Source organism: Macrotis lagotis, chromosome 6 (assembly GCF_037893015.1).
Source record: "Macrotis lagotis isolate mMagLag1 chromosome 6, bilby.v1.9.chrom.fasta, whole genome shotgun sequence".
Lineage (NCBI taxonomy): Eukaryota > Metazoa > Chordata > Mammalia > Peramelemorphia > Peramelidae > Macrotis > Macrotis lagotis.
This window is the reverse complement of record NC_133663.1, coordinates 16,327,029-16,341,189: the sequence shown is the minus strand read 5'-3', so window position 1 is coordinate 16,341,189 and position 14,161 is coordinate 16,327,029. Positions and strand designations below refer to the sequence as shown.

General features: G+C 40.0%; 1 protein-coding gene across 2 annotated transcripts in view; it reads right to left on the bottom strand.

Moving 5' to 3' along the window:
* Positions 1–14,161, bottom strand: part of KCNAB1 (potassium voltage-gated channel subfamily A regulatory beta subunit 1) — a 490,100-nt gene that overhangs the window by 12,317 nt on the left and 463,622 nt on the right. For both annotated transcript variants that reach the window (XM_074190799.1, XM_074190800.1), the window contains 3 exons: positions 13,305–13,425; positions 11,173–11,267; positions 1,527–1,647 (listed from right to left, as the gene is read on the bottom strand). In XM_074190799.1, the coding sequence (XP_074046900.1) occupies positions 1,527–1,647; positions 11,173–11,267; positions 13,305–13,425 (337 nt within the window). The remainder of the gene's footprint in view (positions 1–1,526; positions 1,648–11,172; positions 11,268–13,304; positions 13,426–14,161) is intronic.

The following is a 14,161-nucleotide window of genomic DNA, read 5'->3' as shown; positions in this document are numbered from 1 at the left end:
TATACACACACACATATATATAGATATAGATATATACCAAATAGATCTATGATTTACTGATTCAGGAGAATATAGTAGGAATTACACGATTGGTAGCCTGCCTCCAGGACCCTTGACTCTTGCCTTGTGACCATGCTATTTCTCCTTTAATCTAGGAACCTTCTCTGATCATCCCTCCAGTTTTACTTATTCTACATGGTGTCTCTAAAGCTAATTTTGGGTGATCTTTGCCCTAGAATGGTTTCCAGTGAGGCACTCATTTTAGAGGACATTTAGGGAAAACTTTTAGTTTTCTGAATTGATGACAGTGTAGCCTGGGTGACTTGAGAGTAGGGGAAGAACAGAGCTTTACAATAGAGGAGGGGGTGGTAGGTGCAACTTTAAACTTTAAATTCTGGCAATCCTATATCCTGGCAAGGCCACTCTAGAGCTCACCAGAGGGAGGGCATTTTGCATTTTCTTCCTAGTTTGCTTATTGCTGACAAACTCAGCTGAGCATCTCTCATTTTTTTTTTTAAAGAAATCTGAGGGGATATTCTCCTCCTAGAATAGCTCTGGTGAGCCAGTGCGTTCAGTTAAATTGATATTTCTAAAATGCAAATCTGACCATATTCTTCTACTTGAACAATCTTCACTGGTTCCTTCTTATCCCTAGGATAAATGATAACATCATTCAAACCCTCTAGAATCTTACTGCCACCTGCTTTTTCTCATCTTATTTCCCATCACTTCCCTTTCCTGTCTTCTCCATTGCAAGCAGATAGGCATATTGGCTATTTCTATTCTCCACCTCCATGACTTTGCATAGACTGTCTTCATGTTTAGAATTCACTATCCCCTCCTAGGATCCAGGTTTTATTGAAACAAAGGTCAGGGATGAACTCCTGCAAGAGTTTTGTCCTGGTCAAACTCATCCTCCCTGTTAGGGCTCTTCTCTTCTCCAGTTTGCATCCTGTGACTTTGTATGTCCTTAGGAACCCCCTCCCCAACCCTGCCCAGGAGAGTATAAGCTCCTTAAGGGTGGGGACCAATTCATTTTGTCTTTCTGCCTCCTTTACCCAGCACAGTATCTGACGTAGTATACACCCTAAATAAATATTGGTTGAATTGAATTTCCCTTACTTCTTTATCATTGGACTGAACCCTCTCCTGAAGACTGTTTAAATGAGGGAATGGATGAGACCAGAAAGGTCAATTGCCACCCAGATTTTTACCACTTCTTTTGAAATGTATATACGTATGTTGTTTAATGTAAGCTCCTGGAGGTCAGAAATACTTTCTTTTTTTTGTCTTCCTATCCCCAGGGGGCTAGGCCACCTAGTAGGTACTTAATGAGACTTTGTAAAATGAATGAATAAGGAAGGAGGACGCAAACATCTGCCAAAGGAGAAACACTTTAGGTTTCTGGAAAATTTACTTGAGAGAATATTAATTGGTATCTGTAATGACTCTCACAACAAACAGTACAAGAAATGAGGAATCAAAACAGATGCAGTCTACGAGCCCAAGGACCCTTTGGTTCTTACCCACTGCTAGCTGAGGTAGGGTACAGCCTAGGCGTTCTGCAATTGGAGAAAGGTCCTTTAGCTTGGTTTGCTGTTTTCTTCCTTCTTCACTTATAATTTTTTCTTTCAGCCACTGGTAGCACTAGGGGCAAAAGAAAATAAAATGAACACTACCTAAATATTTGGTGTGAGCAATTGATTGACCAAATTGTTTGCCTTAGGATCAGTTCAGGTCTCAGATGGGATGGCCTGGAAGGTCCAGCTCCAGGGTCTTCCTGACTCATGGGTGACTCTGTGCTCCTGGATGGCATAGGGACTCAGCTCTCCCTCCCCAAGGCAGGGTCCCCATGGGAGGCAGCTCAGGGAGTATGCCAGCTCTGAAATCAGAGAGCGGAGACTTCGGTCCTGGTGCTCCCTTGAGCTTTAGTCCTTGCATGATCAAGGTTAACAACTCAAATCTTTTCTTTTCTGACCTTCAGTTTCCTTATCGCCAGATGAGGAGACTGAACCAGACTGAACCCAAGTCTGCAAAGTTTTTTTCATGTTTTCTTACTTTTCCAAGGGTTCTCTTTGACCATAACAATGGAATCTTTCACCCAAGGTAAGAACAGCTCAACTAAAAGGATATTTCAGAATATATAACTTTTTTTTCTTAGTGAAACTATTAAAAAACCATGCCATTGTATAAGCCCAAGTAATTCTGGGCTCTGAATTTCCTTGGAGAAAGCCTTTGTCAAGTCATAGACATCATTGACCTTTAGTTCCCCAAGGAAATGAATGGCACAATATTCAATGGTGGCCAGATCCCAGACACTCCATCCAGACTATTTGAATGGATTACATCTTTTCATAAAGTGCTTTTCTTAATCAAATGAAGTCTCCTCTGGGATTGTTGCAAGTGAACATCACAGCTATATTGTGGTTTTGTCAATGTGAGTGTGTGTGTGTGTATATAAATTTTCTTGACTGTAAATATTTTCAGGAAAAGAAACCAAAAGGATGAGATGAACCAATTTTATTCCTTCTCCAGTCACACAGGCTTGTTAGGCTCTTGTCTGAGATAGTCAACAGCTTTGAGCAGAGTCTACAGGAAGACCTGTGTCCCCCTTCCTCTAGGACAAGGTGGGTTGCCAGTCCAAGGCCTGAAGTTCTTTAGGGGTTACTTTGATGCCAATGATTATAGGGTGTGCGAGCATTGATGGTGATGATTGGCCCTCCAGCCTTCCCAGGCAGCATTTCCAGAAATGCCTCTGACTGCCAGAGTGTGTCCCCCTGCAGCTCAGTTTTTGTTCTTCATAGGAAAACCAGTATTGATTCAAATTAGGTGACAACTGCTTGCTGACGTTTCCCAGGGACGCAGACCTCCAAATGGGACATAAAGGCAAACCATCAATGGCAGAAGCCCAGGAAATGTTAGAATAAAGGATCTGACTTTTTCATTGTAGGTATATTTGGCTACATTGATAGCTCCATGAGTTCAATGGTGGGGTTCTTCTCTTGATGATTTATAGCTTTCTAAGTTTGCATTCTTTTCATTCTCTTGACTGTGGACACTGTTGAAGAACATAGAACATCCCTTGAGTTCACTCATTAACTGGCCCATCAATGAATCCATGGAAAAGCTTTGTTTCCCTCTTGAACCAGTCACATAATTAATGCTTGAGATGTGATTATAAGCAAATAAGATGATCCTTGCCTTTGAGGAGTTCACACAGCTTCTATTGGGCAATGATGGCCAGGGAAGCTAGAGGGAATGGTGATTGATATACTAGTGTGATTGATTGACATTTCCTTTTCAGGAATGGAAGCCTAGATTAGATGACTGATTTCAGAGCTGGGGGGAAAGCTGGGATGGGGTGGGGTAGCATATGGAGATGGCTAGAGGGTGTCAAGGTGGGCCTGGGTCCATACAGAATGAGGTATGATTCACTCATCTATTACTAGGGTCTGGGTGGCTAGGTGGTGCAGTGGATAAAGCACCGGCCTTGGAGTCAGGAGTACCTGGGTTCAAATCCGGCCTCAGACACTTAATAATTACCTAGCTGTGTGGCCTTGGGCAAGCCACTTAACCCCATTGCCTTGCAAAAAAAAAAACCAACCTATTACTAGGGTCCCCAACTTTTTTCTGATCCTATAACTTCCCAATGATATCTCTTTTGCCCCTTCTCTGATACCATTCTTCTGGGGTGTTGCTTGTTGCCTGCTTGTGCCTCTTCATTGCCCTTTAGGTGACCCTCAAGTTGAATTCTTCAGTGGGACACCATGACTCACACTCAACATCCCCAGAAGAATGTCCTTTAACCAAAAATAGACACTTTTGTTTCAGAGAAATGTTTAAGGTCACAAGGGCTGTGTAAGTTGCCATAACTACAGAGTCATGGTTACTGGCACATAAGTATGACATTTTTTAGAATAATGAACAAGTCAATGGAGAACATCTTCGAAGGCTTGAGAAGAGAACAAGAAGACTATATAGTGGGTTGTGCAATTGGCTGATAGGTATAGAGGCACTTGATGGGCAGAGCAAAATGCTTCCTCAAAGACTCCTTTACAACAATGTCTTATGATTTAATTATTTTTGTACAGATGATTCTGGAACATACCTCTCTAGTCCCAATTCTCTCTTATTCTTCTAATTCTCCCTCCTAGTCTTCAGGATCCTATAGTCATCATAAGCTCCTTTCTTTAAACTCATCATGTCAGAAACTGAATTCTTTATCCGCCCCCCCCCAAAAAAAAAAACCTCTTCCTTATCAAGGATACTACCATCCTCCCAGCCATTGGGACTCACAACCTAGGAGTCATCCTTGACTCATTTTTTACTCCCCATATGCAATCAGTTGGCAATTCTTGTCAATTCTGCTTTCAGACCATCTCTCCCATGAGATTTTTGCCACCCCCCAAGGGCAGACCCTGATTACCCCAAGCCTAGACTATTGCAAGAGCTGTTGATTGATTTGCTGGCCTCCTCTCCCTTCTTGGTTTTCCTACTCTCAGGTTTGGCCATCCCATTCCCTCATTCACTAAACTTTCTGTTGTCTCCAGGATCAAATAGGAGATTGCTTGTTTGACTTTTAAAGTGCCTTATAACCTGGTTCCTTCTGACCTTTCCAGCCTTCTTCCACCCTCCTCCCCTCCACAGGTTTGGGGATCTGGTAACACTGGTTTCCTTGCAGTTCCTCAACAATGACACCCCATCTCCTTTTTACCTGTCTTTGTGCTGGCCATCTCCCAGGCCCCACATACTCCTCTTCCCATCTTCACTTTTTGGCTTCTCTGGTTTCCATCAAGCCCTGGAGGAAATTCTACCTTCCAGGAAACCTTGAAAGGAGGTTTTCAACCAGTCTTCATGTTTTCCCTCCGGAATCATCTCTAGTTTGTCTAATCTGTCGTGTGTTTGGGTAAAGCTATTTGCTTTCCTACTAGGCGGGAGCTCCATCAGGGCAGGGGCTGCATTTTACTTTTCTTTGTATGCCTAGAACTTAACACAGACACTCAGTAATACATCTTGACTTGATTTCTCCATGGAGGTCAAGATTCCTTGAACATTGAACATCAACAACAATTCTGTTCAGTTACTCTTTGATTATTACTATTAAGAGAGGCACAAAATGAGGAGATGTATGTTTTTAAAGAAGAGTGTCCACCTCAGAGGGGGATGTCCCTTTGGATTAGCTCAGTGCAATAGTGATCCATGTTTATCGACTGATTGATTGATGGAGAGGTCTTTCAGATGCCCTTATTTATGGATGATGTTGTGCTGATTGTGTTAAGCCCCAGAACAAAGCAGAGCCTTCTAAAGGAGATACAGAATCCCTGTAGGAACACTAAAATGGATGAAGAACTATTATTGCCTAGCCTAGTATATGTACAGTTGGGTGGGCAGCCCCAGAGCTCATCCAATCCATATATCTTTGACAGAAAGGGATAATAATAATAATGAACTAGACTCTGAGTTAATTATCCAAATCTTTCCACGACTCCCAAGTTTCTTCTTCAAACAAAGAGGAAATAGGTATTTTCTCTCTCCTCTCCTCCTGCCTCTTGTCTCTATGTCTTTGTGTCATACAGATATAAACACACATTCTTCATCATCCCTATCCAAGGCTCTGTTGAGGTCATGTCTCATAGTGTTTTCCTTTGGCTGGAGAAGATTTTTACAAGATCTTGCTTTACTTGAGACAGAACTGTGAAAGGTTTTAAAAGGTATGTGGATATGTGTGGGGGAGTGGTGTTTAAAGAGGTATATCTGTGGTACCACCTTAATGTTCATTAAATAAAGAGCATTAGCAGATGGACCAAATATGAGAAATTGGGTAATACTGATAATTTCTTGTTTATATTTAAGGAGATGAAAATACTTGGAAAATCAGTAACCACATCTGTTTAAACAGATGGGAAAGGGCCAGAGCAGGAAGGTTAGAGCCCTTATTTCCAATTTTCAGTGATTGTTTAATCAAGTACATATTCCTTCTTTTTAAAGGAGGGTCTGGCTGTGGTAGTATTGGGATTCTAAAGGGCTTTGCCTTGATCCCTGGAAATATTGTTGGTCCAAGATTCACACAATGAAGCCTGAGAAATGGGTCTGGCAGATGCAGGAGCTTTGTGGAGAGCCTGGCAGCAACAGCCAACTCAATGCTTGAAAGACCCACTGTTCTCAGAAACACTTCTCTCCAACCCAAATCTTAACCTTACTTCTTACAATTTTAGCTACTATTATTCATTCCAAAATTAGAAATTATTCAGTGGTAGCTTGAGTCCTGATGAGGATATTTGTCCTTCATTCTCAAAGAAGACCCTGACACATCAGTGAGGGGGGTTGCTGTGCTAAGTCCCCAGCCTCACTTTCTCCTCCAGGTCCAGTGGCCAGATATGAATCGGACAACTGGAGATGGCCCTGGATGCCAGGTTATCAAGGTTAAGTGACTTTCCCAGGGTCACACAGCTAATAAGTGTCAGTTGTCTGAAACTGGATTTGAATTCAGGTGTTAGAGCCTGACCCAAATCAGGACTTTTTAAGTATACCTCTTTTTTGTTCCTTTGTCAACATATTGTTTTCTTGTAAGTTCTCATAGAGAATTTTTATGTAAAATTACAGATGCTTTGTATGACAAACATAGAAGTGACCTAATGTTTTAGAGTCACCTTTGAGTATGCAGTGCCTTCTGTTAAGAATTTTTATGTCCAAGAGGAAACTGATAATGTGTTTTGCTAAAACTTCATTTGCCATATTGAAATGTTTGCTATGTTTTCCATAATAATGAAAGGGAATAGGGGAAATTTGAGTCATATTTTAGATGTGTTGAGATTGAGATGACCACAGGATATCCAGTTTGACCAAAAGGCAGTTGGTGATAAATGGAGAGGTTAGGTTCAGATACATACATTTGGGATCATTTGTCTTGAGGTGATAGGTGACCACATGGGATTTGGAGAGTGAGAGTATACAACAGAAAAAGAGAAGAAAGCCTCAGCTAGAGCCTTGTTGGATATGTGGTTAGTGGTCATGACATAAGGAGCCCCAGCAAAGGAGATAAAGAAAGTGTACTCAGAGACACATAGGAGAACCTAGAGAGAAGGAAAGGGTCCTCAAGAAGCTAAGATATTGCAGAGGACAAAAAAGCATCCATCCTCAGAGAGGTGTATTCAGTTTGGCAATTAAGAGATCTTTGGTAGCTTTGGGAAGAGGAAACTACATTAAAAGAGATCCTGAGTATTCCTTATCCTAACCTCTGAAATGAGGAAACTGAGTCTGACAAGTTAAATGACTCATCTGTGGTTGAAACTGGTATGTCTCAGGTGAGTTTGGGACTTAGCACTCTACTCTGCTTGTTGGAGAGAGAGAGAGGGAGGAGAGACAAGGAAAGGGAGAGGGGCAGGGAGAGAGACTGCATCTGGAAATAATTTCATTGTACTGGACATCTAGAAAGATTTTAGGTTGCCTAAAAAGTCCATCTAGTAAACTTGAACCTCACTCACTGTTTGGACAATGGTCAGTATTTGAATGTGGCTCAGTTTCCATGTTTCCTTGAGTCTCTTCCAAGTCCTGTGTGTGTGTGTGAGAGAGAGTCTGCATGGCTGTTGCTTCTGTGACTTTGTTGTCATTTTGACAATATTTCTACCCAGTAGGGGTTGACTCAATCAAATTCTACAATCACTTTTATAGATGTCTTACTGCTTTGGTTGGTCATGGGTGTATTAGCTTGATTTTATGATTCTAGGACATCTGGTTCATACTAAAATAGCCTTAGCCTCATGGGTACAATATAAAGTTAATCTGTTTATCAGCATACAGTTCAGGGTTTACTCTAGATGGATCCTCTGAACCACCTCAAGATGCCTCTTGGTAGGATTTGCTGTAGTTGTGGTTCGCCAGCCTCCAGTTCCATTTCTTTAAGTGACTGCCATCTTATTTGTATCACTCAGTGACTCCCCATTGCCTCTCAGGACTCTGTCTTTTATTTCTTGCTTCATGTTCCTGATTGAGTTACCAGTCATGAGCTGTGTCTATGTGCTGTTTCAGAGAATGCTACTGGTGCCATTGAAGAGCTCCCAAAAATCCTGTTTCTGATCATCTCCATTTTTGGCCCTTGAAGCTATTATTGCCAAGGAAGTTTCAGTGGTCAGTAAATCTAATTTTAAAAAGTAACAACTGAAAATAATTCTCAAGTTGCTTTCAGACTCAGCTAACCTAAGATGTGTGTGTGTATGCATGTGTATTTTTTATTTTTTGGTAGCCGTGGCCAGTGCCTTTCCAACTTCTGAGAGGCTTCTCTTCATATTTGAGGTCTACAAATCATCCTGAACAGTAGTTCTTTTTCTTTTGAGCAAGTGGGCTAGTGTCCACAATAGATAAGTAATTCCAAAGTTCTCATCTCTTCACTTTTGAATATCTTTGCCTTGACCTAGTGCTTAATCTCTCTATGCCTCATTTTCTCCATATCCATTAAGCTTTGCCCCTCTTCATCTCTCAAGGATTTTTTGAGGACAGACCAATTTGAAGGGACAGAGGTCTCTTGGAGTTCTCAAAAACAATGATTCTTGAGTCACTGCACATCTTCATTAAAGATGCTTTGAGTTTTAATTTCCTAACTTGTTCTTAGTTTATTCAAGGATAAGGAATTAGGGACTGGACTTATAATTTCATCAGTATAGGGAATTTGCAAGTGAGGGAATTCCTTCTACCAAGGCAAGTCAACACCTTCTCGACAACTTAAATTTTAAAGAATTATTCTAGTCACTGAGAGGTTAAGTTACTTGCCCAGGTCACAGTCTATGTCAGAGGTAAAGCTTGAACCCCTGACTTTCCAGCTTCAAGACTGATACTTTAATTACTAGGCCAGATTGCCTTGCTTCATTGTTCAGAACAATCCAAAAGACTTTTTTGAAGTCAATATTTGCTTTCTACATTTGTGATAATTTGCCCAAGATTATCAAAATAGAGAAAACATCCGGCATCTTGGAACCATAAATAGACCTGCATTAGAAGTATTTGCCTGGCCCTGTGGAGAATGTGCCAGTTCTCAATGTGTGAAAAGCCGGATGGACAATTTAATTGCTTGGGCCTTGGAGACACACAGGAAGGCAAATCACATAGTCTTGAATACATACTGATTAGGAAAGCACGTCATTACCCTGGTTTAAATAATTATAGAATCCTACTTGACTTGAGCCGTTCATGAAATAGATGGAGGGGGAGGTTAGTTCTAAATCCAGGCCCTCCCATTAGAATGTTCTTTGGTTGTCTGTATTTCAAAGATGTTATTGCTTAGCATCAGGCCACATTTTAAGTGAATTCTCTGATACCTCATGTCATAATATAGGCTTCAAGACAAGAAAATACTTTAAAAAAATTAAAATGAAGAAATAGGGAAGCCCCAAATCATCACCATAAGTCAAAGAATATGCTTAATTCATAAATTTGCAGCATATTAGAATTGGAAGGACCTCAACAGTCATCTAATCCAAGACATACCAGAATAAGAATCCCCTGGGATGTGCCTGGTCACCAACTTTTCATGTAGATCTCCAGTGAGGGGAGAGCTCAAGGCAATCCAGTCCACTATGGGTCAGTGCTAATTGTTAGCAAGTTTTTTTTTAAAATTTCATTCCTGAATGTTCTTCTTTACAATTTTCACTCATTGCTTCTAATTTAGCTTTTTGGGGTTAAATTAAAAAAAAAAAAGCCTAGTCCCTCTTCTGAGTGGATAGCCCTTTGAATAATTGAGGCTAATTCTTAGGTGATTTTGTATCTTTTCTTCCCAGACTTTTCAACCAGTCCTCACTTCGAATGAATGTTTATCATTTCCTTCTCCAATTCCTTTTACAAATGAAGAAATTGAGGCAAACAGGGTTAAATGACTTGCCCAGGGTCATACAGCTAGTTAGGGTCTCAGAAAGCGTCTTCCTAACTCTAATCCCAGATGCAGCTCCATTGCACCTTCTAGCTAGTTGTCCATAGTAGGTTATTTTTTGTTTTTTGTTTTTGGAAAGACAATGGGGTTAAGTGACTTGCCCAAGGTCACACAGCTAGGTAATAAGTGTTTAAGGCTGGATCTGAACTCAGGTCCTCCTAACTCCAGAGCTGGCGCTGTACCACCTAGCTGCCCCCATAGTAGGTTCTTAATGAAACTTTTGCCCTTCCTTTGGCTTCTACATTAGACTGTTGATAAATACTGAACTTGGAATTCTAAAGAGAACTAATGAATTATTTTCTTCCACACTTCCCTTGTGAAGTTGAGTTTTTAAACCCAAGTGCAAGTCTTTACATTTGTACTTAGAAATTTCATCTTATTCAGTTCAGTCCAACATCTGGCCTATTAAAACATTTGAATTTTGATTCTGATATCTTCCATGCTACCTCTCCCTTTGAACTTCATGTGACCTAGCAGTTTGCCTGGGGTACCATTGATGCCCTCATGTAAGTTATTTATAAATCCATTAAGTGGAGCAGAACTGAGACAGCTCCATCTTTAACCTTCCCAATTGCCATCAAATCATTATTGACAGTATTTGTGCTCTGCTCATTCAGCAGTTTCAAATCTATTTAACTATTGTCACTTAGACCATATACCTCAATGATTTTCACAAAAATAGCCTGAATATTTTGCTCAAATGCTTTAATAAAAATCCAGATAAACTCGATCTAAAACAGTGATTCTTGATTTTTTTAAAATTCCTTTAGCAGCCTGGTGAAGCTTAAGGCCATTTCTCAAAGAATAATCTTTTTTAAATATGAAATAAAATACATAGGACTACAAAGGAAACCAGTTATATCAAATTGGTTTCCTTTGTAGTCCTATGACTGCTGTGTAAGGGATATTCTTGATGGTATTCTTTGGACCAGTGATGGTCTAGATGTTCTATAAAGCCCATTGGGCTTCTAGGGCCATGTTTCTGGTTGTAACTTGAACCCTGAGTTGAGTTGGGGTGGTGGTTGTAGAAACAGTACCCAGAGCTGGAGGGAGTGTCTCTGAAAGCTTCCCTCCTTACCTCTCACCAGAAAAATGATGAGATTTGAGACATGAGGGAAGAAAATCATGTCCAGGAGATTCAGAAGTTTGCATGGCAGTGTCTACCTGCAATGTCGTTGTCATCTCTCATTTGACTTTTCCTCCCCTTGGGCCATTGGAAGAAAAGCTTCCTTCATAGGATTCATAGGAAATACCTTGAGTGATGCTCTGGAACTTTCCGGCACACCATTGCCATATTTCCCTGAGATGATACCACAGGCCAGGGGGGACCAGGTCATTGCTCCAACACCTATAGAAAAAATACAAATGTAACTTATGTGAATAATCAGTGTGGCCTTTAAAATAGAACTTTCTGTTAAAATAAGGACGTTAAATGGTACTCAATTTTAATTATGACAGATCTGTTTACATGAGCAAATATCTTTCCTTAAAATTGTCACATCTATGTCAAAGACCTCCTCTTACATGTGATCTCCTCAGCTTTTAGTACTTCCTTCCACAATTATCATGAATCTCAACATGTATTTGATGTCTCCTACAAGAGAAGGTAAGCTTCTGGAAGTGAGTCTTTGTAGAGATTTCCTGATGATGGTAGTTCTTCCTTCACTCTCAAAGATCTCGACATCAGGGAGGGGTACCATGACAAGCATATGAATTGGATTTGAGTGACAGGGGCTGTGTTAAGTTACCTGTCTCACTTTCTCCTCTGGAGTCATCAGGGTCCCGTGGTCAGATCTGATTGGGACAAGTGGAGATGGCCCTGACCCTGTCTTGCCCAAAGTCACACAGTAAGTTTTAAATGTTTGAGGCTGGATTTGAACTGAGGGCCTCCTGCCTCTAGGGCTGTTCTATCTACTACCTAGGTGTCCTATAGATTTTTTTACAGTTTAAAAATACTTGAAATCTGCTAGTTCATTGAATCCTATATGATTCTCAGATGCATAAAAGATAATATTTTTCAAATTTTATTGATTGCGATCAATTAAGAAGAATTTAGAACATTCTACTTTGGGCCAAGCACAGTTCTAAGGTCTGGGGAAAACAACTAAAAAAAGTAAAGCTTATATTCTATTGGAGGAGCCCATCCTGTTTTCTGGGAGATTTCATGCTTAGGAAAACTTCTATCTTTTAATCAGGTGATCATTTATGAATCTTTCAAACACTCCATCTTGCATTTACTGAGTAACTGAAATGTGTTGGACACATTGTTGAATGCTGGGGAGATAAAGTCAGAAATAAAAATCCTTGTCTTCAAGAAACTTGCTTTCTATCAAGGGAGACATCAAGTATGTGATTAAGCAAATAGTAGCTGTGTGATCTTGGACAAGTCACTTTACCCCTGATCACCTCACATCCAGGGCCCATCTCCAGTCATCCTGAATCATATCTGGCCACTGGACCCAGATGGCTCTGGAGGAAAAGGTGAGAGTAGGGACTAAAACACACAGCTCCACGCTTCTCAGCTCCCCTCAGTCAAATCCAATTCATGTGCTTGTCATGGCATCACCTCGCTGATGTGGTGATCTTATTCAAAAATGAAGGATAAATATAAAAGAAATCCATGCTAATTGTACTAGAGCAGAACGCAAGCATCCATGGAGCAGGTGGTCTTTGCTATAGGTGTTGAAATTTGAAAGAAACCTAGTGATCATTAAGAGGAAAATAGACAGGTATGATTTTGCTTGATAACCAAGTCTATAAATATGACTTATTTCTGTTTTTTTCAGATATGAAAAATAAAGCAATCCATGTATGTTTTACCAAGTGAAAAAGGCTTAAACTCATGTAAAAGCTTATAATCAGACATGTTGGGCCCAGTTATTTTCTAACTTATAATAAGCACAGACTTTATCCTGTATCTGATAACCTTAAGAATGAGTTAGTCACTCATTCAGAAAATATCTATTAAGGGTCTGTGCTATGCAGGAATTGTATTCAGTGTTGCTAACAGGGTGATTTGCTTCCAAGACAAGATGTTGGCTTATTTTATCCCTATGGAAGTCCTTGGTCCCAGGAGGACTTTGGATCTGCATTCTTTTTTTTTAAGGTTTTTGCAAGGCAAACAGGGTTAAGTGGCTTGCCCAAGGCCACACAGCTAGGTCATTATTAAGTGTCTGAGGTCAGATTTGAACCCAGGTACTCCTGACTCCAAGGCTGGTGTTCTATTCACTGCACCAACTAGCTGCCCCTGGATCTGCATTCTTAATGAAGAATAATCATAAAAGCATCTTGGTAACACTTTTTATGTACATTGAGTATGTGGCTTCCACATCATTGAACTCTTCTTGGCTGAGAGAGAATGAATGGGCTCCATTCTATACCTTACCTATCTTGTGGTAAAGTTCCGGCAATTGTACCTCCACCTTCTCTCTTTGGAAAAGATGATACTCAGCTTGTTCACATACAGGTGGAATCATGTTGAACTGTCTAGCTACAGAGTAGGCTTCCTACAAAAAAAGAGGAGAAGAATGCATTATAATATTATGGAAACATTATAATTATATTCATGTTAAATTAGAAAAGATGAATGTCATTTGACTCCTTTGGGCCTGAGTTTCTTCATCTGTGAAATGAGAGATTGAATCACTTCAAGGTTTTTAACTTCATATCTGTGAATTCGTTTTTAAAATATATAGATATCTATATTTAATACAATTGGTTTTCTTTGTAATCCTAACTATTTTATGTATATAGAAACATTCATATGAGGAGGGGATCCATTGGCTTCACTAGGTTTCTTTTTTTTTTTTAAGTTTTTTTTTTGCAAGGCAAATGGGGTTAAGTGGTTTGCCCAAGGGCACACAGCTAGGTAATTATTAAGTGTCTGAGACCGGATTTGAACCCAGGTACTCCTGACTCCAGGGCTGGTGCTTTATCCACTGTGCCACCTAGCTGTCCCTTCACTAGGTTTCTAATGGAGTCAATGGCACACAAAAAGGTTAAGAATTCTTGGATTAGATGCTCTTTTAGGTTCTTTCCAAAGGTGGTCAAATTCAGTCTATTATTTCCTTAACAACCCCTAGAGATAAACATAAACAAAGATAAACAAAGATAAGAAACCTTTTAACTCTCCATTGGGGAAAATAGAAATAGTGAAATAAAAATATAGAATTTAAAATTTTAGAGAAAATAAAGTTTCATAACAGAAACTGGAATTGGGACATTTAAATGTTGACTAGTAAA